This window comes from Symphalangus syndactylus, chromosome 5, assembly GCF_028878055.3.
Source record: "Symphalangus syndactylus isolate Jambi chromosome 5, NHGRI_mSymSyn1-v2.1_pri, whole genome shotgun sequence".
NCBI classification, from domain to species: Eukaryota; Metazoa; Chordata; class Mammalia; order Primates; family Hylobatidae; genus Symphalangus; species Symphalangus syndactylus.
Genome location: NC_072427.2, coordinates 80,389,327 through 80,415,901, shown reverse-complemented (window position 1 = coordinate 80,415,901; position 26,575 = coordinate 80,389,327). Strand labels below are relative to the sequence as shown.

Below are 26,575 nucleotides of genomic sequence, written 5' to 3'. Positions count from 1 at the left end.
CTGTGTTTCCAGCATTGATTATTATTCCTGAAATGGACAAGTACTCAATAAAAGGCACTGAATTATATGTCATCATAATACCTGGACCTGACTGACAGGTAAGACATACCTTCTGCTCACAGGCCTGAACACTTTCCTTTTGACCGTGGTTCAGGCACACAGCATACTGTGGAGAGCTCAGTGTTCATCTAAAGCCAGAGTGCTGTAGTTTCAGTCCCGGTTCTGCTACTTTACGGCTCTATGGCCTGAGCAAGCTACTTAATGTTTCTATTTGTTTTTCCCTAAGGTGCAATGTGGGATAACAATGTCTACGTCACAGGGTTGTTTTGAGGGAATGAGTCGATGCACGTTAATTATATTACAGTACTGTGCATGTGGTAAGCTCTCAATGGATGCTATTATCAGAAGTCTTCCTCCTTTTAATAAGTTAAACTACGGAATGAAAGGCCTGGCTCACGCCTGTAATCCCAGCACTTTGGGAGGCCGAGGCGGGCGGATCACGAGGTCAGGAGATCGAGACCATCCTGGCTAACACGGTGAAACCCCGTCTCTACTAAAAATACAAAAAATTAGCCGGGTGAGGTGACGGGCGCCTGTAGTCCCAGCTACTCGGGAGGCTGAGGCAGGAGAATGGCGTGAACCCCGGGGGGCGGAGCCTGCAGTGAGCCGAGATCGCGCCACTGCACTCCAGCCTGGGCGACAGCGAGACTCTGTCTCAAAAAAAAAAAAAAAAAAAAAAAGGCCTTGACTGGCAAAATAGCACTGTGAGATACAAACCCAGGTCTTCTGTGTGAAATCTGTTATTCTGTTACCATGCTCCACTGCCTGTCTTTAAGTTTTTGAGAAAATGTAAGTTTCAAGTTTATTTCTCTAGATGTAAGTAAAACGTAACAACTTTATTGCAGGTGAGAACAGGGAAAGTTGCCTGGCTTAGAAAGCTCTCATGAGAAACACAAAGCATGTGTTCAAGCTGACTTTCACTTATTTCTTGCTATTAAAATTCTGAATTAAGAGAAGTCCTTTTACTTATATATTTGACATGAAGCCAATTTGGAATTTTAAAATAGCATTTATCTTGCTGAAGCCTCTTTTCTCTGTTATCCTTAAAGTGAAGTTTATCAACAGAATCATCTAATATAAACCATGTGGCTACAGCTATACCTTCCCAACATTTAGGGGACTGAAGAACCTGAGGCCAACAGCGTTTCTGCCCTGAAGGTACATGCTTAATGTGTATAGTGCTGTTACTTACCTTGGCGGTGTTTTAAAGATGGAGTCAATTTTTCATTTGGGAAAAGAACAAAAAAGGGAAAGGATAATACACCTCTATTGAAGTTCAGCACAAAAGACCATGGGGAGAGCATTTTAATAATTCTGAGAGTGCCCATGGCAAGGTCTCTTTCAGATTCACTGAGAATGTTCCAGGCTATCTTTACTTATAATGAGCATGAAACCATTGTATAAAACCTCCTGTCAAATGTGCTGCTGGCTGGCTTTGAAAATGACATTACTAAAACATAACTGCAGCCTTTAATACCTCTGGGGCTATATATGTGCATATTTAAAAATCTAATCCATTAAAACAAGCAAAATATTGTTTATAATTTTTGTGAAATGTTGTGAAAAACTGAATTTGAGTTGTTAGAAACGACCGATTTACAGAGCATTATGAAGCATGTTTAATTTTAGCATTATCTTTCTATCATCTCATTTTGTAATTTTCTACTAGATACAACAAACATTTATCACATACTTCTTGGTATAAGCAAACAAATAAAAAATTATGTTATTTGATAATGTAACACCATTATCGTCTCTGTCAATAATATAGTCAAAGGCAAAATATGTCTCATCACAGTTACTCAAAAAAAAATGATGCCAAATTTGCTGTATTCAATGACTCCTTTTTTGTCTTTTTATTGTGATTACCTGTTTATCCATTTTTTTAATAGTCCAACACACTGCCAAACTACTAAAGTAAACCACCACTATATGTGTTTTTCAAATGTTCTAGAATTCTGGTGCTTAAGAGAGCCACAGAGAGAACATTCTGAAAGACAACTATATGGATTAGAAAGACTTCATTGGACGGTGTGACTGAGGGTGCCACCCAGTGAAAAATATCAACAATATTACTTATCTGGTTAATGATTAGTATGCTCTAAAATTTCTCTTTTGTAGTAATTTTTTTTTAAATGTTGGATATTTTTAAAAAAATCTCTGGTGAGATCCACTGAGAAAGCCTGTTTGTGATATCTGGCAGCACGAAAGGCAGGCCGGGTTATCACCTACTCCTTACTCCCATTTCCAGTGCATCTTTGTGAACGGGAGGTGATAAAGACAATATTTCATTGCATTGTATCTTCGGCATGTACATACTACACATAGATACTTATACCGACTCACCAATTTCATTCTGCAGAGAAAGATTCCGGGACAGATTCCTCAGCAGCGAGATGGCTGTCTTTTTCACACTTGGGTCACTGACATGCAGCATCTTTCGGGCGTGCTGCAGGCCATTTTCCTTCTGGACAACTGTCTGAGCCACTGATGTCGGCATCTGTTTTGTGAGACATATCTTATAAGTGCTATTGTATTTGATTTCACGATAACATTAAGTTTTCTGTAGATTACCAGAGGTTGATGAAGATGTTTTATTTTTATCTTATTTATTTATTTTGAGACAAAGTCTCTCTCTGTTACCCAGGCTGGAGTGCAGTGGTGCGATCTCAGCTCACCACAACCTCCACCTCCCAGGTTCAAGTGATTCTCCTGCCTCAGCCTCCTGAGTAGCTCGGATTACAGGTGTGTGCCACCACGCCCAGCTAATTTTTTTGTACTTTTAGTAGAGATGGTGTTTCACCATGCTGGCCAGGCTGGTCTCGAACTCCTGACTCAGGTGATCCACCTGCCTCAGCCTCCTAAAGTGTTGGGATTACAGGCATGAACCACCATGCCCGGCCGAAGATGTTTTAAAAATTAGAACTGTGATGAAACTAGTCTAAAGGTATTTTCTTTAAACTCTTATTAGGTTTTCAAGTCAATTACTAGATAAAAAATGTTTATTCAGTACTTTTAAATGCAATCTTGGGGCCAGGCGTGGTGGCTCACACCTGTAACCTCAGCACTTCAGGAGGCCAAAGCTGGCTGATCACCTGAGTCCAGGAGTTCAAGACCAGCCTGGACAACATGGTGAAACCATGTCTCTACTAAAAAACACAAAAATATCAGCCAGGTGTGGTGGCACATGCCTGTAGTCCCAGCTACTCAAGAGGCTGGGGCAGGAGAATCGCTTGAACCTAGGAGACAGAGGTTGCAGACAGCCAAGATCATGCCACTGCGCTCCAGCCTGGGTGACAGAGCAACACTCTGTCTAAACAAACAAACAAACACAATGCAATGTTGGATTTAATTAGGTTATTAACATTTTTTTCCATCTGTGTTTATAAATAAAACGGATTTCCCTTTTCCTTTTCTTGTACTACCCTTTTCACTTAGAATCAAGGTTATACTAACATCATTAAGTTAGTTGGGTAGTATTTAATCTTTCTCTGTCTCCTTTAGCTATTTGTGTAATACAAGTAATCTCTTCTTTTGGTAGAATTTAGCCATACAGATTGAATATCCCTTCACTGAAATGCTTGAGACCAGAAGTGTTTTGGTTTTTTTCAGATTTTGGAATATTTGCAAATATATAATGAAATATCTTGGGGATGAGAACCAAGTCTAAATATGAAATTCATTTATCTTTCATATGCACCTTATACTTATAGCCTAGAGGTCATTTTATCCAATTGTAATAATTCTGTGCATGAAATAGTTTGTATACAAGGAACCACTGGAAAGCAAAGGTGTCACTACTCAGCCACCCATGTGGACAGTCTATGGTTGTTTGGCATCACCATTATTCCTGACTCTGAATTCATATACTACTGATAAGCAATCATTTTCTTACACATGTACTTAACAGTTAAAAATATGATATGCCATTAATACAGTTAAAAAAAATAATGTGTTCAGGTAACTAAGCAGCACAGTAGCATCACCAGAATACCTGTCTCAGCTGTTAGACAGCAACAGACAACGGCAGGCTTTCCATCTCTACCATGCTGTGTTTTGATGGAAAGGTTACTGTCCACTGTATTTTTTGTTTTCAGGTGAGAAGAAACATGAAAAGCAATTGAGGGATCAGGAACTGGGTCCTTTAAGGATTAGGAGGCATTCTGTTGGATGGTTTTGCAAAATGTCGCCTATAGAGTCATCTGCCTCATTAACAATGGCTTTTTCTCTTTCAACTTTTAAGCTCAGGGGTACATGTGTAGGATGTGTAGGTTTGTTACATAGGTTAATGTGTACCATGGTGGTTTGCTGCACAGATCATCCCATCACCTAGGTATTAAGCCCAGCACCCATTAGCTATTCTTCCGGTGATGCTCTCCCTCATCCCCCAAACCCCAACAGGCCCCAGTGTGTGTTGTTCCCCACCAAGTATCCATGTGTTCCCACTGTTCAGCTCCCACTTACAAGTGAGGCCAAGTGGTGCTTGGCTGGCTTTCTGTTCCTACATGAGTTTGCCAAGGATAATAGCTTCCAGCTCCATCCATGTCCCTGCAAAGGACATGATCTCGTTCCTTTTTATGGCTGCACAGTATTCCATGGTGTGTATGTATGACATTTTCTTTATTCAGTCTATCACTGATGGGCATTTCGGTTGATTCCATGTCTTTGCTATTGTGAATAGTGCTGCAATGAACATACACATGCATGTATCTTTATATGAGAATGATTTATATTCCTTTGGGTATATACCCAATAATGGAATTGCTGGGTCAAATGGTATTTCTGCCTCTAGATCTTTGAGAAATTGCCACACTGTTCTCCACAACGGTTGAACTAATTTGCACTCCCACCAATGGTGGAAAAGCGTTCTTTTTTCTCTACAACCTTGCCAGCATCTGTTGTTTTTTTGACTTTTTAATAATCACCATTCTGACTGGCATGAGATGGTGTCTCACTGTGGTTTTGATTTGCATTTTTCTAATGATCAGCGATGTTGAGCTTTTTTTCACAAGTTTGTTAACCACATGTATGTCTTCTTTTGAGAAGAGTCTGTTCATGTCCTTTGTCCACTTTTTAATGGGGTTTTTTTTTTTGTCTTGTAAATTTGTTTAGGTTCCTTGTAGACTCTGGATATTAGACCTTTGTCAGGAAGATAGATTGTAAACATTTTCTCCCATTCTGTAGGTTGTCTGTTCACTCTGATGATAGTTTCTTTTGCTGTGCAGAAGCTCTTTAGTTTGACTGTATCCCATTTGTCAATTTTTGCTTTCATTGCTATTGCTTTTGGTGTTTTTGTCATGAAATCTTTGCTGGTGTCTATGTCCTGAATGGTATTGCCTAGATTTTCTTCTAGGGTTTTTATAGTTTTGGGTTTTACATTTAAGTCTTTAATCCATCTTGAGTTAATTTTTGTATAAGGTATAAGGAAGGAGTCCAGTTTCAATTTTCTGCACATGACTAGCCAGTTCTCCCAGCACCGTTTATTAAATAGGGAATTCTTTCCCCATTGCTTGCTTTTGTCAGGTTTGTTGAAGATCAGATTGTTGTAGGTGTGCAGTCTTATTTCTGAGTTCTCTATTCAATTCCATTGATCTATGTGTCTGCTTTTTGTACCAGTGCCATGCTGTTTTGGTTATGGTAGCCTTGTAATACAGTTTGAAGTCAGGTAGCATGATGCCTCTAGTTTTGATCTTTTTGCTTAGGACTGTCTTGGCTATTCGGCTCTTTTTCAATTCCATATGAATTTTAAAATAGTTTTTTCCAATTCTGTGAAGAATGTCAATGGTAGTTTAATGGGGATAGCACTGAATCTATAAATTACATTGGGCAGTAGTTTATTGAGAGCTTTTACCATGAAGGGATGTCGAATTTTATCAAAGGCCTTTTCTGCGTCTATTGAGATCATGTGGTTTTTGTCTGTAGTTCTGTTTATGTGATGAATCACGTTTATTGATTTGCGAATGTTGAACCAACCTTGCATCCCGGGGATGAAACCCACTTGATGGTGGGTGGATAAGCTTTTTGATATGCTGCTAGATTCAATCTGCCAGTATTTTACTGAGGATTTTTGTATCTATGTTGACCAGGGATATTGGCCTGAAGTTTTCTTTTTTTGTTGTGTCTCTGCCAGGTTTTGGTATCAGGATGATGCTGGTCTCATACAATGAGTTAGGGAGGAGTCCCTCCTTTTCAATTTTTTGGAACAGTTTCAGTAGAAATGGTACCCGCTCTTCTTTGTACCTCTGGCAGAATTCAGCTGTAAATCTGTCTGGTCCTGGGTTTTTTTGTGGTTGGTAGGCTATTTACTACTACCTCAATTTTAGAACTCATTATTGGTCTATTAAGGGATTCAATTTCTTCTTGGTTCAGTCTTGGGAAGGTGTATATGTCCAGGAGTTTATCCATGCTTTTCTAGTTTATGTGCAGAGAGGTATTCATAGTATTCTCTGATGATTGTATGTATTTCTGTGGGGTCAGTGGTGATATCCCACTTATCATTTCTGATTGTGTTATTTGATTCTTCGCTCTTTTCTATTAGTCTAGCTAGCAGATCATTTTATTAGTTTTTTCAAAAAAAAACAGCTTCTGAATTTGATTTTTTGAAGGGTTTTTTTCTGTGTGTGTGTGTGTGTGTGTGTGTGTGTGTGTGTCTGTATCTCCTTCAGTTCCACTCTGATCTTGGCTATTTCTTGCCTTGGGGTTTGTTTGCTCTAGTTCTTTTAGTTGTGATGTTAGGTCGTTACCTTGAGATCTTTCTAGCTTATTGATCTGGGCATTTAGTGTTACAAATTTCCCTCTTAACACTGCTTTAGCTGTGTCCCAGAGATTCTGGTATACTGTCTCTTTGTTCTCATTAATTTCCAACAACTTCTTGACTTCTGCCTTAATTTCGTTATTTATCCACAAGTAATTCAGGGGCAGGCTGTTCAATTTCTACGTACTTGTGTGGTTTTGAGTGAATTTCTTAATCTTGAGTTCTGATTTGGTTGCACCATTGTCTGAGAGATGGTTGCTTATGATTTTGGTTCTTTTGCATTTGCTAAGGAATGTTTTACTTCTGATTATGTGAACAAGTTTTGAGTAAGTGCCGTAGGGTGAGAAGAAGAATGAATATTCTGTTGTTTTTTGGTGGAGAGTTCTGTAGATATCTATCAGGTCCGCTTGATCCAGAGCTGAGTTAGCTCTTCTTGTTGAATTGAACCCTTTACCATTATGTAATGCCCTTCTTTGTCTTTTTTTGATCTTTGTTGGTGTAAAGTCTGTTTTGTCAGAACTAGGATTGCAACCCTTGCTTTTTTCTGTTTTCCATTTGCTTGGTAAATTTTCCACCATCCCTTTATGTTGAGCCTAAGTGTGTCTTTGCATGTGAAATGGTCTCTTGAAGACAGCACACCAATGGGGGTTGGCTCTTTATCCAGTTTGCCACTTTGTGTCTTTTAATTGGTGCATTTATCCCATTTACATTTAAGGCTAGTATTGTTATGTGTGAATTTGATCCTGTCATCATGATGCTAACTCGTTATTTTGCAGACCTGTTTATGTGGTTGCTTCATAGTGTCACTGGTAATGGTTTTTCCTTTCCATATTTAGTGCTTCCTTCAGGAGCTTTGCATGGTAGGCCTGGTATTGACGAATTCCCTCAACATTTGCTTGTCTGAAAAGGATCTTATTTCTCTTTTGTTTATGAAGCTTAGTTTGGCTGAAAATGAAATTCTGGGTTGGAAATTCTTTTCTTTAAGAATTTTAAATATTGGCCTCCAATCTCTTCTGGCTTGTAGGGTTTCTACTGAGAAGTCTGCTGTTAGTCTGACGGGCTTACCTTTGTAGGTGACCTGGCCTTTCTCTCTGGCTGCCCTTAACATTTATTCTTTCATTTTGACCTAGAATCTGATTAAGTATGTGTCTTGGAGATAATCTTCTCATGAAGTATCCTACCGGGGTTCTCTCCATTTCCTGAATTTGAATGTTGGGCTGTCTTGCTAGGTTGAGAAAATTCTACTGGATGATACCCTAAAGTATGTTTTCCAACTTGGTTCTGTTCTCCCTGTCTCTTTCAGGTACCCCAATCAGTCGTAGGTTCTGTCTCTTTACATAATCCTACGTTTCTTGGAGGTTTTGTTCATTCCTTTTCATTCATTTTTCTCTATTCTTGTCTGCCTGTCTTATTTCAGAAAGATAGTCTTCAAGCTCTGAGATCCTTTCCTCCACTTGATCTATTCTGCTGTTGATACTTGTGATTGCACTGTGAAGTTCTCATGTTATATTTTTCAGCTCCATCCAGTCAGTTATGTTCCTCTCTAAACTGGCTATTCTGGTTATCAGCTCCTGTATTGTTTTATCATGATTCTTAGCTTCTTTGCATTGGGTTACGACATGCTCCTTTATCTCAGTGAAGTTTGTTATTTCCCACCTTCTGAAGCCTACTTCTGTCAACTCAGCAATCTCAGCCTCATCGCAGTTCCGAGGCCTTGCTGGAGAGGTGTTGCATTCACCTGGAGGAGAAGAGGCACTCTGCCTTTTTGAGTTTTCAGCGTTTTTGCATTGATTCTTTCTCATCTTTGTGGGCTTATCTACCTTCGACCTTTGAGGCTGCTGACTTCCGAAGGGGTTTCTGTGGGGTCTTTTTTGTTGATGTTGTTGTTTTCTGTTTTTTTTTTCTTTTCACAGTCAAGCTACTGACTGTTAGCAACCACAGGGCTGCTGTGGTTTGTTGGGGGTCTGCTCCAGACCTTAGTTGCCTCTGCTTTTCCTGTACTTGGAGGTATCAACAGTGAAGGCTGTGAAGCAGCAAAGACGGCAGCCTGCTCCTTCCTCTGGACACTCCATCCCAGGGTGGGTACTGACCTGCTGCTGGCCCAAATGCTCCTTTCAGAGATGTTCTGGAGACCCTTATTGAAAAGTGTCACCCAGTCAGGAAGAATGGAATTAGGGACCCGCTTAAAGAAGCAGTCTGGCTATAGAGCAGGTGTGCTGTGTTAGGGAGGACCCTTCCTCATCCGGACTGTCCAGACTCTCTAGAGTGGGCAAGCTGGAACAGCTCAGTTGACTGAGCCACAGAGATGGCGGCCTCTCCTCCTGCCAGGAGCTGCATCCCAGGGAGAGATCAGAGCTCTCTGTCCATATAAGCCTGGCTGGAGTGACTGAAGGCCCCCCACAGGGAGGCCCTGCCCAGTGAGGAGGAATGGATCAGGGTCCCACTTTAAAGCAGTTTGGGCACAATCTGGCACAGCAGCTGTGCTGTGTTGGGGGTATCCCTTCCTCATCTGGACCACCCAGACTCTTTGGAGCTGGCAGGCTGGAATGTGCAGTTGACCAAACCACAGAAATGGTAGCCATCCCTCCCCCAGGGAACTCCATCCTGTTTCAGGCAGGCTCATTGTGTTGCCACTGGCTGGCTGGAATTCCAAGACAGTGGGACTTAACTTGTGAGGTGCTGTGGAAGTGGGGCCCGCAGAACAATGCTGCTTGGCTCTCTGGATTCAGCCCCCCTCCTAGGGGAATGTACAAAGGGATCTGTCACCTTGCTGGAAATTCTGGGGCCGGAGTATGTAAAACTCTTGTCTCTGTGTGTACCTGTGCTGAGACTCCACACAGCTCTTGTTTATTGGACCCAAGGCCCTGGTAGCGTGGGCTCATGAGGGGATCTCCTGATCCACAAGTTGCAAAGATCTGTGGGAGAAGCATGGTTTCCTGGGCGGGTCGCACAATCAGTCACCGCTTCCCTTTGCTGGGGGTGGGGGTTCCTTTGGCTCCATGAGGCTCCTGGGTGGGCCACTGACCCACTCTGCTTTTCTTTATTCTCTCTGGGTCAGGATGATTGTCCAGTCAGTCCCAATGCAAGAACCTGGATATTTGAGTTGAAGGTGCTGAATTCACTTGATGCTTTCATTCCTCTCTGTGCTGTGGACTGCAGCTGCTTCTAATGGGCCCTCTTGGCCCCCATCTCAACAATGGCTCTTATTTTAGCAGTCTCTCTTTGATTTTATAAATAGACATGAGTTGTTCTGTTATGAATGCCTGCTGCTCTAGTTCTTCAATAAGCCCATCACACAATTTCACCCTGTTATCTACAGGCACTTTTTCTGCAGTGTTAACAATATCACTATTACCACAATTACCTTATTCAGAATCATTTTGGCCATTTCACCGTTGGTCAATGAATGAACAAGCGGAGCCTTGTTATCAATGTTAGAAACTTCTTTAGTATTCACTTCTTCCAGCTTACTGATGGACTGTGAAGGTCTACTTTTTTGCAAAGGTAAGGAGTTCAGCCATCATTTTTTTTCTCACTTGACATATATAATCCTTCAAAGTCACCATCTGGTGACTTCATTACCAATGGACATAGTTGTAGGCCAGAGTTGTGCCAGTCATGCACACCTGTTTCAAGCAATGGCAACAGCATACAGAGCATCCTCAGGCTAAACTCCTTTTGAACACTTTCTCACACCCACACCTCTGCACACTGCTGGTAGCTAGCATGCTATTCAAGAAAAGTGTTTTTTTAATCTACTCTTTATTGATCTAAGGATACTCTGGTCACATGGCTAAATTGATGAAGTCACATTTGGGGGAAAGTACATAGAATAAACATTTTTTAAATGAGAATTTCAGCTGAGAGATGAGCAGAACAGTTGTCATGTAATAACAAAATCTTTGCAGTCATCATCCAGTTGAGTCTCCCTGCAGCAAGCACGAGCCACTTGGTACCAAATGTTTGTGAAACCAGTCAAAAAAGATGTCCCCGGTGCTCCATGTCTTTTTGTTAGCATAATAACAGACTGGTAAGAAATTCACTCCTTGAAATCAGTGAGGACACAAGCTTTTATCTATCACCCCACTTATGTGTGCCTGATGCATTAGCACATCCCAGCATATTCTGTTCTTGGCAGCTTTAATTCTAGTAGGTGCCGTCTCATCAGCTGTAGTCAGTGTCTTTCTGAGGCAATGATGCCAAAACAGTGAAGTTTCATCAGCATTATAGACTTGTTTGGGCTTCAGATTTTCATTACCCATGACTCTGGCAAACTCAATGAATTTCTTCACTGCTTTGTGATCAGCAGATGCTTTATCATCACAAATCTTTAAAAATGTAATGCTGTGTCTTTTCTTAAATTTCTGCAACCAGCCTATTGATTATTCACAGTTCCTTTTAATTTTCAGTTCATCATTGACCTTTGCTTGTTTCATGGTCAGCACACCATTATGTGCCATATGTTCACTGTGACGTGGACAGATCCGCACTTTCAATACACGATCGAGATCTTCATGTTTGGCTTTATGCAGTTTTCTAATCTTCACTAACTTCTGTGAATCAGTTTCAGCATAGAACTTCAACGGTGTATCCTTCTGTTTCTTCAGGTCATATATGGATGTTTCATATACTCCTGTCCAGTTTCTCCAACAGCTTGGCTTTCTGTGCTAGAGGTAAACATAAATGCTTCCTCTTTTTATCAGTTACCCTGAGAGGTATCTGCAGGCCATTTTGTCATTTTCAACAGTATCTTTACACCACAGAGCAAAGAGAGTAAGCAAGCAAACACAGGTGAGTCATGCAGGTAGGTCTTGGCTCCATGTGGGGCATTGTGGGAAACCTGCCATCAGCATGCCTGGCCTGCACACATGCCATTTTACTATCCTTTGTAGGTGTGCTTGCTTGCGTGGGGGAAACTGGGTGTATGTGGAAAAGATATATTACAGCTGAAGGGAGCTGGGAGGGTTTTTTGTTTTTTTTTTTTCTGCTTGGGGATGCTGAGTAAACTGTATTGTGTGCCTGCGTTTTGACTGTGACTCATCACATAAGGTAGGTATAACATTTTCAACGCATGGTGTCATGCTGGTGCTAAAAAGGTTTTGGATTTTGGAGCATTTCAGATTTTGAAAATTTGGATTAGGGATGCTCAACCCACATTGCTGTACATCTGCCACTCACTTCCACGGTGACATGGAATCTGTGTTCACCCAGAAAGCTAACTGAGCTGAGAAAAAAATCTTTAAGGGAGATGTCTTTCATTATTTCAGTTTATTTACTGGTTGATGATTAGTCATCTTTTCTGTTTCTTCTTGTTCAAGTTTTGGCAATTTACACACACTAATTAATTTACTCATTTCTTTTTTTTTTTTTTTTTGAGACAGAGTCTCGCTCTGTCACCCAGGCTGGAGTGCAGTGGCGTGATCTCGGCTCACTGCAACCTCTGCCTCCTGGGTTCAAGCGATTCTCCTGCCTCAGTCTCCTGAGTAGCTGGGACTACAGGCGCCCACCACCATGCCCAGCTAATTTTTTGTATTTTTAGTAGAGATGGGGTTTCACCATGTTAGCCAGGCTGGTCTTGAACTCCTGACCTCAAGTGATCCACCTGCTTCGGCCTCCCAAAGTGTTGGGATTACAGGCGTGAGCCACCATGCCTGGCCATTATTAACTTTTAAATGGGAAAACTCATCACTATTTCCATACAAATGACTTGCCAATTGACTTTCTGTAACCCACTTATAAGTTTGGATGTATATTCGGTCAAATCCATGTTAACTTGATTGCAGTCCTTACATTTGTTATTCCTGGTTGTAGCTGTAAACTATCATGGGCACAGTCAGTCTGAAGGTGAGAATTTTATTTTTGAAAATATAAACTATCTTGACTTCCAGGAGCTTACTAGAGAAATAAAAAAATGTAGCCTGCAGTTTTCAAAACCAATTCATCACAAGATTGAAGGTTATAAATCTAAATAATGGTATTAGCCCAATAGTGACCAAACAAACAAACATAAAACAAAAACGTAAACAAAACCAAAGCAAAAAACTAAACTAAACAAAACCCCCAAACAAACAACCAAACAAATGGACTAAGCCATAAGGACCTCTTGTGAACTCTCATATGGATGTCTGGATTTTAGGAACGGGATTATCAGATCAGTGGGAGAAAATGTATAAACACTGGGAAGTAGAATCATTTCAAGTTCATTTTGGGCCTTCAGATATGACTTTAATGCTAATCAACTTACTTTAAACTGAGCCTGCTTAATATGTAATGAAACAAATAATTGTCATGTCTTACTGTTTTTATAATTTAGTCAGTATCTTTTTTTTCAGTATTAAAAATAGTAGGAAGAAGCTGGGCCTGGTGGCTCATGCCTGTAATTCCAGCACTTTGGGAGGCTGAGGCAGGAGGATCGCTTGAGGCCAGGAGTTTGAGACCAGCCTGGGCAACATAGTGAGACCCTGTCTCTACAAATGATAAAAAAATTTAGCTGGGTGTTGTGGTATGTGCCTGTGGTTCTAGCTTCTTGGGGGGCTGAGGTGGGAGAGAATCACTTGAACCCTGGTGGTCAAGGCTGCAGTGAGCCATGATTGCACCACTGCACTCCAGCCTGGGTGACAAAGCAAGACCTCATCTTGGGAAAAAAAAAATAAGGAGGAAGAAAACATGTAATTGCTTAGATGCAATTGCAATACTCTGTTTATGAGTTATTAAAATATAACTTTTATTAGACTCTCAAAGTGTCCATGACTCAAAGGAATTTAATTACTATTTTATAATGTTTGTTCTATTATAAACAAATTAAAATTTGTCTTTCATTAATTTGCAGAACATTCTGTTAGACTATTTGCTCTCCTCTGAGAAGAATCCTTCCCCTGTAGCCATCCAAGGAGGAGACCACTGGACACTACTCCTGCATCCTGGGCCAGGAGGGACGTTCGGCACTCCTCTCTCTTCCCAGCTGCGCTTCTACACTATTCCGTGTTCCCTCAAATGCGTAAGTCCTGCTCTTCTGAGTCGCCACTGTCCAGCTCTATCACCCCCCACAGCATTTTCTTTGCTATCACAAGGCCTATTGTTCTTTCCTCAACATTCGCTGGAGGCTTTGGAGCCCAGTTCACAGCCTTCTCCACCTCCTCTTCATATACCTCATCAAAATTATTACCTCGCAGTTCCTAGACTTCCTCACAGTCCCTGACTTTCATCTCTTCCATACATCAGCCACTCACTTCCATGGTAACACAGAGCCTGTGTTCACTCAGAGACATGTTGCCTCTGAAAACAAACTCAGCAATGTCAGGCTCTGAACACAGCTTCCCGTGCTCCTTGCTCTCCCTCCCTCCCTCCCTCCTACCATGTTTCTTCAGCCTCATCAAGAACTTCAGTCCCTTTACCCAACCTTCATTCCTTACACCTCAAGTTATCAACTCTCTCCCGTCTTAAATTTCTTATTTAGACTATGGTGCACGAACCATCACATTAAATATTATCTTTCCATGCTGGGCACTATGGCTCAAGCCTGTAATCCCAGCACTTTGGGAGGCTGAGGAAGGCAGATCACCTGAGGTCAGGAGTTCAAGACCAGCCTGGCCAACATGGTGAAACCCCGTCTCTACTAAAAATACAAAAAATTAGCTGAGCATGGTGGTGGGCGCCTGTAATCTCAGCTACTCGGGAGGCTGAGGTAGGAGAATCACTTGAACCCGAGAGGCGGAGGTTGCAGTGAGCCGAGATCGTGCCACTGGACTCCACCCTGGGTGACAGAGTGAGACTCTGTCTTAAAAAAAAAAAAAAAAAAAAAATTCCAGTACTTTCAACAATCTTGTCAGTTTGGTTTATTTTTCTCTCACCCATCAAAACTGCAATATAGGGTTCATTTAACTTTTTTCTTTTCTGATTTTATACTTGTCTACCAAATATTGCTAGGGCGAACAATGCATTCGCAGAAGAACCAATCTGCAAATTATGGCCTCCAATCTCTACAAGGAAGTCAGTGTTGCTAGTAAACTTGTTGTCTCTTAAACACCAGTGGGGGCTTCAAAGCCTTACATCAGAATCACCCTTGTAAAATTTAATCTGATTATGTTCCACACCTCAGATTTAAACCCTTTCATGACTCTCCATCGCCTTCTGAATGGTGTTCAAACATCTTAGTATGGCTCATACAGTCCTCTGTAGCCTGACGTTTTCTTTCATTTCCTTCCTTACCACTACTCCCTAATTCTCTAGATTACAACTCTCCTAAACTGCCTGTCTCTCCTACTAGACCATTCATTAGCCTCTTGAAAGAATGTATCTTATCCATCTTTTCTCCACCTCAGTGCCTTGTATGGTACCTTGCACACGATAGGTCCTATACAAATGTTTACTGGCCTGAATTGTATAAATAATATGCTATCAAGTTTCCCTGAAGATTTATCATCTCAGAAGGTACTTGAAAACAAGATGAGGAATCAAATAAAGTCACAAAATATTTCTTAAAATTTTTGTTTTAAAACATGAGAATTTCTTGAGAATTAAAATCTTGCTTTATAGATATATCATACTATACTATTTAATGATATATGCTGAGATATAATAAAGAGCATTAATGTTTTCATGTTAATTTGTAAGAACAATCATTGAAAACGTGACTCTAGATGAGGTCTGATTCCTTAAATGCTGTTTGCTCAGCTTGGGGACAGCATGGCAAAATTTCACTAATTCCGATTCGCTGAGGGAAATGAGAATGCCTGAAGTAGGAACACCTTTAGAATTTGCTCCATAAGGAAAATAAGCAATGAGTGCTACCAAATAGAGATTCTGTATTCTAGCTTTTGTAAGTATGTGAGAATGACTGTTAATTAGCTGGTCAACTGTTTGCAAATAACACTTCTAATTCATATTGCCTGGATCATTAATGAGGTTGAAAAATGTTTTCAAATGTTTATTGGCCTTTAAAAAAAATGTCAACTTTTAGATTCAGAGGGTAGATGTGCAGGTTTGTGACATGGGTATACTGTGTGATGCTAAGGTTTGTGATATGAATAATCCCATCACTCAGGTAGTGAGCATGGTACCCAAGAGTTAGCTTTTCATCCCTTTCCCCCTCCTTCTCTCCCTCCTCTCGTAGTCCCCAGTGTCTTTTGTTGCCATCTTTATGTCCATGAATAACCAATGTTTAACTCTCACGTATAAGTGAGAGTATGTGGTATTTGTTTTTCTGTACCTGCATTAATTCACTTAGGATAATGGCTTCCAGATGCATCCATGTTGCTGCAAAGGACATGATTTTTACTTTTTTATGGCTGCATATCATTGCAGGGTGCACATGTACCACATTTTCTTTATCCAATCCACCATGGATGGGCACCCAGGTGGATTCCATGACTTTGCTGTTGTGAATAGCATGGTAATGAACATATAAGTGCACGTGTCTTTTTGGTAGAATAATTTATTTTCCTTTGGGTATCTACTCAGTAATGGGCTTGCTGGGTGGAATGGTAGCTCTGTTTTAAGTTCTTTGAGAAACCTCCAAACTGCCTTCCACAGTGGCTGAACTAATTTATATTCCCACCAATAGTATGTTAAGTGTTCCCTTTTCTCCTAAGCCTCACCGGCATCTGTTGTTTTTTGACTTTTTAATAATAGCCATTCTAAGTGCTATGAGATGGCATCTCACTGTAGTTTTGATTTGATGATTAACGATGATTAGTGATGATGAGCGTTTTTTCATGTTTGTTGGCCACTGGTAATGTCTTTTTTTGAGAAATGTCTGTTCATGTCTTTTGCTCCCTTTTTAAATGGGGTTATTTGGTTTTTGCTTGCTGAATTTTTTAAGTTCCTTACAGATTCTGGATTTAAACTTTTACCAGATACATACTTTGTGAATGTTTTCTCCCATTCTGTAGGTTGTCTGTTTACTTTTTTGATGGTTTATTTTGCTGTGCAGAAGCTCTTTAGCTTAATTAGGTCCCAGAATAGACAACCCAGCAATGAAGCTCCACACCTACAGCCACCTGGTCTTTGACAAAGTTGACAAAAATAAGCAATGGAGAAAGGATTCCCTATTCAATAAATGGTGCTGGGATAACTGGCTAGTCATATGCAGAAGAACAAAACTGGACCGCTACCTTTTACTATACATAAAAATTAATTCAAGATGGATTAAAGAGTTAAATGTTAAGACCTCAAAATGTAAGACTCCTAGAAGAAAACCTGCGAAACACCATTCTGGACATTAGCCATGGGAAAGAATTTATAACTGTTGGCTATTTCATTGTTATCTTTCATCAAGTGTCTATTAAGTCTCTTGTCCATTTATTTTTCTATTGGGCTGTCCATGTCTCGTTTATGTATTGTTATCTCAACTCTTCCATATTTTCTGGATACCCACGTTTGTTACTTATATATGTTGCAAAAGTCTTTTCCCACTCTGTGGTTTGCCTTTTCAATGTCTTAACATGTCTTTTGATAGCATAAGTTATTAATTTAGTCAATTTATCAAATATTTACTTTAAGGCTAGTCCTTTTTGTGTCCATTTTAATGAAGTCTTTCCCTATTCCAGGTCATGAAGATATTCTCCCATGTAATTGCTTAGCACCTTTACTGGTTGACCTTTCATATTTAGGTTTCATTCCTGTTGGTATTTACTTTTGGGTAAGGTATGCGGTAGGGAGGAAGATCCCAACCCCCGGGTCACAGTACCAGTCTGTGGACTGTTAGGAACCCGCCGCACAGCAGAAAGTGAGCAGTGAGCGAGCATTATTAGTGCTTGAGCTCCACTTCCTGTCAGATCTGCAGTGACATTAGATTCTCATAGGGGCACGAACCCTATTGTGAACCGCACGTGTGAGGGATCTAGGCTGTGTGATCCTTATAAGAATCTAATTGATCTAAGGCGGAACAGTTTCATCCTGAAACTATCTCTCCCTAGCCTAGTCTGTGAAAAAACTATCTTCCATGAAACCAGTCCCTGGTGCCAAAAAGGTTGGGGGCAGCTGAGGGAATATGTTTCATTTTTTTTCCGATCGATATTAAATAAAGGGCTTTTAAAACTGTTTATTTCAGGCTGGGTGCAGTGGCTCACGCCTGTCCCCAGCACTTTGGGAGACTGAAGTGGGCAGATCACTTGAAGTCAGGAGTTCGAGACCAGCCTGGCTGACATGGTGAAACCTGTCTCTACTATAAATACAGAAATTAGTTGGGAGTGGTGGCACAAAACTACTCGAAAGGCTGAGGCACGAGAATTACTTAAACCCAGGAGACAGAGGTTGCAGTGAGACGAGATTGCGCCACTGCACTCCAGCCTGAGCAACAGAATGAGACTGTCTCAAAAACAAAAAAAACCCCAAAAAACCCACGACTTTATTTCAATGACTTTTAACTTTTACTATGCAATGTTTAATCTTTTAATTTATATTATATTTAAAGAGCTTGCTAAATAAGTGAATTTTATTATTCCATCCTTTTGTTACTAGAGTGACCATTATATCTGAACTAATAAAGCTTAAACTAACATACTTCTACTAAGTAGAAATTACTGTCATAATGCTGTATGTAAATTACATAATCTGTCTTTTAGGAAGCTATTTATTTCAGCTTGGGTTCTTTGCCACGTAAGGTACACGGTCATTAATCGCTCAGTGCTATCTCAGTTACGATCACATGGCCAATGGACTTGATATTTTCTGGTACTATGTGTATGACCTAATTTTCATGTTTTCCTATTCAATGATTTCTTGTTTGAAATTATAAAGCCAGAGATCTTTATCACAGCATCTAAGCATACAAAAGTAGGAAAAGTAATTATTAAAAAAAACACATATGTCAAAATTTTAAAAAGCATCCCGTAACTTAAAAGAATAAAGGGAGGCTCAATGTGGTGGCTCACACCTGTAATCCCAGCACTTTGGGAGGCTGAGGCTGGTGGATCACCTGAGGTCAGGAGTTTGAGACCAGCCTGGCCAACATGGTGAAACCTCATCTCTACTAAAAATACAAAAATTAGCTGGGCGTGGTGGCAGGCACCTGTAATCCCAGCTACTCGGGAGGCTGACGCAGGAGAATTGCTTGAACCCAGGAGGCAGAGGTTGCAGTGAGCCAAGATCGTGCCACTGGACTCCAGCCTGGGCAACAGAATGAGATTCCATCTCAAAATAAATAAATAAATAAATAAAATAAAATAAAATAAAGGGGCCCATATTTGTCCCATGCTGCTAATGATTTTCTCTTTTAAATCTCCAATCAAGTCCAATTGTAACAACCTTGGGTATGAATCAGTATCAGTTTAGTGTAAGCTTCCCTTTAGGGATGGCCTATTAAGCTCCTTAGGTATGACTTGGGCCCTTTATGGACCTGGTACTTTTAATTTTTCCTAGTACTTTAAATTTCTGTTTCTCATCCCAGTAAGACTATTACCCAACACAGGGATTTGTCTTATTTACTGCTGTGTAACCTACACCATAACTGCTAGTGTCTGTTATGTAATATGCTCAAAAGAACGTTTGTTCAGCAAATGAATGTAGGAACTTAGGAACTACGTAATACACTAATATTCAGAGATTAAGTGGCATAAATATCCCTGTATCCTCAGAAAAATGAAAGCACCCCTGGTCTGGATTCTGTGGGAGGCTCTTGGAATGGAAGAGGCTAAAATCCAAGCTTAAAGGGTTAGCTTATATTGAACTAGACTCAGACCACAGCGAGCTTACACACACACACACACACACACACACCCCCACACCCCAACACACACCCACACACACACCCACACCCCCCACACAACCACACACACACCCACACACACCCACCCACACAACCCACACCCACACACACCCCCACACACACACCCACCCACACAACCCACACCCACCCACACACATACACACACACCCACACACACACCCCCACACCCACATACACCCACCCACACACCCCCACACACACCCACACACACACCCCCACACACACCCACACCCATACACACACCCACACACCCACACACACCCCCCCCACACAACCACACACACACCCACACACACCCACCCACACAACCCACACCCACACACACCCCCACACACACACCCACCCACACAACCCACACCCACCCACACACATACACACACACCCACACACACACCCCGACACCCACACCCATACACACACACCCACACACACACCCCACGCCCAAACACACACCCACACACCCCCACACACACCCACACCCCCCCACACAACCACACACACCCACACACACACCCACACACACACCCACACACACCCACCCACAGAACCCACACCCACACACACACATCCACACACACACACACACACACACACACCCCCACACACACACCCCCACACACACCCACACCCCCCCACACAACCACACACACCCACACACACACCCACACACACCCACCCACAGAACCCACACCCACACACACACATCCACACACACACACACACACACACCCCCCCACACACACACACCCACACACACCCCCCCACACACCCACACACACCCCCCACACACACCCACACCCATACACACATACACACACACCCACACACACATCCCTATTTAATTTTCTTTTATGTTTGCTGGGAATTAATAAGAGGGCTTCTATAATTTAGCAAAGTAAGAGAAATGGTTTTGGGAAACCTAGCACAGGAAAATGGGAAATAACGTGATTCATTAGCGTCCCTGTGTCATCAAGGGTTCTCTGGTAGTTCCCAGTTTCCTTCTCAATGTACATTTTGCAGAAAGCCAAACAGATTAAAGTTTGGTTGCATTCTTAACCACAATGCTAAGGTAAGAGAAATATTGGTTTTAGCATTTCACAATTTTATTCAAACAGAGAACAAGCTTCTGTGTAAACACACATATTAAAGAATAAATATGGTTTCTCAAGTAAAACATAAATATTTTTTGCTACTTACAACAGTACTTTTCTCTATAGAGATAATTGGAGGCTAGACAATGAGCTATTTTGGGGGAGTTTATTCTAATCGTTTCATGACCAAGGCAAAGAATACAAGCTTAGTTTAAATCATTAAATACTTATAGAATACCTTAATATATAGGAAGGGTAAAAAATACATGGGGAAGGGAATAAGCTTTTACTATTTTAATTATTTTGACTTTGCTGGTATAACGTAAGTGCATCTGGAAAGAGGATCAGCTCTTTATTTTGTAGTTGAATTTCTGGGACACAAAAGCACAGATGGCCTTTCCAACTCCACACTGCAGTAGACATCTGCTGTTGTTTTTGCCTTCCCAGCATTTATTCCTCCTTCATTTGGTAGTAACAGTCTCATTCTCCATTAGGGAGCACTCCTTTACCATTTCAGCCCATGTGGTACAAATGGCAGTGGCCCTCATCCAATCAAACCCGTCCCCTGGAAGTGCACATCTGGGCATATGATCCAGCATTGGCCAATGAGAACATCACAGCCTCACAGACACAGGTACTGGTTCAGAAATGGGCAAGAGGCCCAAGCCAGCCCATGAGACACATTCTCTGACTTCTTAGCAACACTATTGGGAAAATGGTAGTTTGTTTCATGTGGGGGACACATTGGGCTGATAAAACGTGAGCCTGAAATAATTCTTGGCTGTCTTTGTTACCCTATGGAGAGAGCCTTTGAGAACAAAACCAGCAGAGGAAAACCAAGCCCCGAGATGAAGAAAGTCAACTGTAATCACTGGTGCACCTAAGCCCAGTCATGACAGAAAGAAGACCCGCCCTGGACTTCTCAGTGCCACAAGCCAAAAATTTCCTCTTTTTTGCTTAAACCAGCTTGAGGCAGGATTCTGAGATCTGTAACTGAAAGGGTACTGACAATTGACAGCCTGACTTGACTTTGCATAAGCTGAGACCGAAACCCTCTGTAATTTCCGAGAATTGTCTTGACTAAAATAAGAAACCTTTTTCTCTTCCCTCACTGTTTCATCTCTGAATTGAATGTAGGTATGTCTACAATATCATTATTTTAAAAAATAGGAAATCAGGCCCAATACTCACTGGTCCACTTCCAGCTGTGAGGTTCTGCAGAGCTCCTAAGGATGCTTCCTGTGTGCAGTTGCGGACACTCTTGGCGATCAAGGACAGATACATCCTTATCACGATGGAGTGCCACAGCCACTCCACGCCCTTGGGGTTGCTCTTTTCCTCCGGCATTGGCATGTCCTGGTATTGCTGACCACACACAAAAGGAATCCAGAATTAATGCATGTCAGGTGATGGCTACAATTTCACACTCAAACCAGGAGACCAGAAATACTGTCTAGAAAGGCTCATAATTTGCATAAGAAGCCCTTGAAATAGAAATTTTAAAAGCAAATACATATAATTTCTAATCACTTAACTTTTAGCCCATAATGCTTATTTCTTCCTAATAACACTCCACACCCCTAACTTGATATTTCTCCCAGTGAGAGAAAATTCAGAGAATTAAGCATAGGCCATTCTAGAATGGTTTTCAGGCTGCTGTTGAGCTAAAAGCTAAATTAGTCACAACCACCCTGTAGATAAGAAAAACAGGCCCGTTCCCTCAGAGTCTTGTGAAAGTATCCAGGATAGCACCAGGGTTCTAAATTTGCCAGCTGGTCTCCACAAATACCACGATACTCAGAGAAGGAGGGGAGGTTACATTCTTTCAGTTTTCGTATCAGTATGGAAATAAATATGTATTCCTTCCTATGAGGTTTGCCTTTAGTATGTCCAAAGTTTGTTTTTAGAATACCCAAGGCCAAATATCAGGGCCGACTTTAATAAAAACAATTTATATACAATTAGCTATGCTGCATTAAGCTTATCTCCTAACCTATAAGGCATAAAGCAGTATGGTTCATGGGTAGCAATGAAAATCTGGAGCCAGACTGCCTGGGATTGTATTCAGTCTCTTCCACTTATTTGCTGAATTATTCCAGGAAAACTAATCTAACTGTGTCTCTGTTTCCTCACTGGTAAATGAGGGTATTAATAATACACACCTCAAAAGGTTGATGTAAGAATTAAAATAACTTAAAATAGTGCTGATATATACCAAGTACTTAGACATACACATATACGCAAACATTCACTCTCTCTGATTCTCTCCCTCTCTTTCTCATTCTTTCAAAAACTTCCCAATATACCTCTTTTACTTTCCGGCTTCGATTGCCAAAACATCCAATACTTTTGTTATTGTCAGTCTGGATATTCCGGTTTTGAATATAGATATTCTGGGAATATTTCTCCGGGAGCTCTGCCTCCAGCTGGTAGGAGAGGTTATGAAGAATGCACACACAATTCTCCGTGGCCTGAGAAAACAGGACAAGAATACTGATTGTATACATATAGATATCCTTGCAGGCGTGATATCACAGGACACAGGCTTTAGCTCTTACAAGGTTTACCAGATGCAACTGGGTGTGCTGAAACTGCGGGTTGCCTGGGGGAAATGCAATGAGTATGGCTAGAAAAGCTAAGGTTATCATGAATAGTCAGGAGTACGATGCTAAGAAGTAGAGGCTAAATTTCTTAAAACAGGTCAGTCTTCTTAGTTTACTTTCTAAAGAGTGTGTCCAGAACAACTGTATAGCTTAGATATGTAACTTACTAGCCACGTTGAGTTGGAGAAGAGGAGGAGATACTGTTTATAGGGACCAACTAGGAGGCTATTGCAATAATCGGCATGAAAGATGCACAATGTAGGAAAACATTAGAAGCATGAGAGGGAAGTGGAAGAACTGAAAGCCTTTTCAGAGGTAGACAGCACACGATTACTCAGATTTCCATCTTCTTTTGGTGGATGGTGATGATTATTAAGAAGGATTATAGGCCGGGTGCTGTGGCTCACGCCTGTAATCCCAGCACTTTGGGAGGCTGAGGCAATGGATCACCTGAGGTCAGGAGTTCAAGACCAGGCTGGCCAACATGGCAAAACCCTGTCTCTACTAAAAATACAAAAAAAATCAGCTGGGCTTGGTGGCGCACACCTGTAATCCCAGTTACTTGGGAGGCTGAGGCAGGAGAATTGCTTGAACCCAGGAGGCAGAGGTTGCAGTGAGCCGAGATCGCACCACTGCATTCCAGCCTGGGCTGGGTGATGAAGCCAGACTTTGTCTCCCAAAAAAAAAAAAAAAAAAAAAAAAAAGAAGGATTAGAAAAAGAAGGAGCAAGTTTGGGAATGAAAAAGGAGATACACTAAAATTCATTGCTGAACATGTAGCATTTGGGCTCCTTTCAAATACCCACATCGTGCGGTTAGACAGACAGACATTGGAGCCTGGAAAATAGAAAAATAAGGCAATAGGTTTTAATATTTCCTTCTTTTTTTTTTTTTTGAGACAGAGTCTCACTCTGTCGCCCAGGCTGGAGTGCAGTGGCGCAATCTCTGCTCACTGCAAGCTCTGCCTCCCGGGTTCATGCCATTCTCCTGCCTCAGCCTCCTGAGTAGCTGGAAATACAGGTGCCTGCCACCACGCCCGGCTAATTTTTGTATTTTTAGTAGAGATGGGGTTTCACCATGTTAGCCAGGATGGCCTCGATCTCCTGACCTCGTGATCCGCCCGCCTCTGCCTCCCAAAGTGCTGGGATTACAGGCACGAGCCACCGTGCCTGGCCTAGGTTTTAATATTTCTAAGGATGTATGGAAAATCTTAGGCTCAGCAAATGAATTAGTGAATAAACCTAAAACCAAGCGGCTATCTTCAGAATATTCTGAAGCACCTTAGTAAGACAAAACAGGATATTTATCTCTTGAATTACCTTGTCATCTGGCTGGTAATCTGCAATGGTTCCTCTGACATAATGGACCAGTGAGTCAATGAGTCCGTCACATCTTCTCATCGCTTTTCTCCCATCAGGGCCAGCAGAACTCATGTTTCTATCAGAAAAAAAAAAATAAACAAAAAAAGTAAGTCTTAGGCTGTGTATCCAAAAACAGGTCTTTGCTTTGAAGTTTTACCTGATGCTTCTTCCGGGTGTTTGGAAACTGGCAGATTTGTAAAAGTGTGACAGACTTGCCCAGTCAACAAATTATTGACTGCCTAATGGATCAACTATGAACACACTTTATAAATATTTCCAAACAACACGTAATCGTGTCATAAGTCTTCTACTTCACTCCAAGTACCATGATCAAAACATTATTTACTTAATCTTCACTCCATTTTGAGTGTGGATATGAGGCAAATGTTTTTGCAACTAGAACGAGAGCAAATGGCACATTGGACATTATAATATACTGGATGCCAAGTCCCAATTTGCCTCACGTTTTAACTCTAAGTAACTTAAAGTTGCTCTGGGTCTCAGTTTCCTTACTGGTAAAGACAGTATGTTGCACTACATTCTTTGTGGTTTTCTAAGTTTCAGTATGAACTGTTATTGACAAATATTAAATCAGATGCTCTAAGATGAGATCATTTTATCATTCAAATGGCACAGAGATGTTACAGAAAACACGAAAGAGTTTGCAGTGTGTAAGGCTTCAGTCAAAAGTATGACCTACAAACATCTTTACACTTAGCCTATTTCTAATATTGCTAAGTCATGACACCTTTCTATAAACAGTAACTAAAGCTATAATTGGAAGTTGTTTACTGATAGAGAAATGAAACTTACCAAATATAGGAAAGTAATGCATTTGGGGATTACAGCGCACATTCACATCGTGTTTATAGTCTGGTATTATTGTTACTACCTTCCCTTAGATTAAGTTTTTCTTACCAGCATTAACTACTTAAAAATATTTTTTTTCCAAAAATGTCAATACCTCAGTCAACAAGAATGACAAAAAATAGGGCCTTCAGGTTTTAAGAACTTGAGAATCACCTCTATTCCCAACTTTAATTGCTAAGAACTGTCCCTATAAAATGTATCAGATCAGGTTTTTTTTTTTTTTTTGAGACAGAGTCTCGCTCTGTCACCAGGCCTGGAGTGCAGTGGCGCGATCTCGGCTCACTGTAACTTCCGCCTCCCGGGTTCAAGCGATTCTCCTGCCTCAGCCTCCCGAGTAGCTGGGACTACAGGCGTGCGTCACTACGCCCAGCTCATTTTTGTATTTTTAGTAGAGACGGGGTTTCACCATGTTGGTTGGCCAGGATGGTCTCTATCTCTTGACCTTGTGAACCGCCCGTCTCGGCCTCCCAAAATGCTGGGATTACAGGCGTGAGCTACCACGCCTGACCCAGATCAGTTTATTTTACTCGTAGGTAGAATATCCGAAATATGTTCGGGACTTTTTCTTTATAATGTGTTAGTGTCATTCTGAACATCAAAAAGAACTGCAACTTTGAGACATTTTTGAGCCTTATTTTCTTCATCTTTAAAATAATATAGGCCAGAAGCTGTGGCTCATGCCTGTAATCCCAGCATTCTGGGAGGCCAAGGCAGGAGGACTGCTTGAGCCCAGGAGTTTAAGACCAGCCTGGACAACATGGCTAAACCCTGTCTCTACGAAAAAATACAAAAAATTAGCTAGGCATGGTGGCATGTGCCTGTAGTCCCAGCTACCTGGGAGACTGAGGAAGAAGATTGCTTGAGCCTGGACGTTGAGGCTGCAGTGAGCCGAGATTGCATTACTACACTCCGGCCTGGGTGACAGAGCAAGACCCTGTCTAAAAAATCAACAAAATAAAGTAATATAATATAAGTGATTTCCAAAAGGCCTTCTGCCTCAAAATACTGCTTTCAGTGCATATTTGTCAAAGAAACAAAGGTGCCTAAGCATTATATTAAGAACTAAAGGTGGCTGGGTGTGGTGGCTTATGCCTGTAATCCTAGCACTTT

The 26,575-nt window shown here is 41.3% G+C and overlaps 1 protein-coding gene across 4 annotated transcripts in view; it reads right to left on the bottom strand.

Moving 5' to 3' along the window:
* PKP2 (plakophilin 2) overlaps positions 1-26,575 on the bottom strand; it is a 109,825-nt gene that overhangs the window by 9,623 nt on the left and 73,627 nt on the right. For 3 of the 4 annotated variants that reach the window (XM_055280164.2, XM_063639211.1, XM_055280163.2), the window contains 4 exons: positions 24,554-24,671; positions 22,939-23,103; positions 21,824-21,997; positions 2,407-2,560 (listed from right to left, as the gene is read on the bottom strand). In XM_055280164.2, coding sequence (XP_055136139.2) covers positions 2,407-2,560; positions 21,824-21,997; positions 22,939-23,103; positions 24,554-24,671 — 611 coding nt within the window. The remainder of the gene's footprint in view (positions 1-2,406; positions 2,561-21,823; positions 21,998-22,938; positions 23,104-24,553; positions 24,672-26,575) is intronic. The other variant, XM_055280165.2, reaches the window with a different exon arrangement.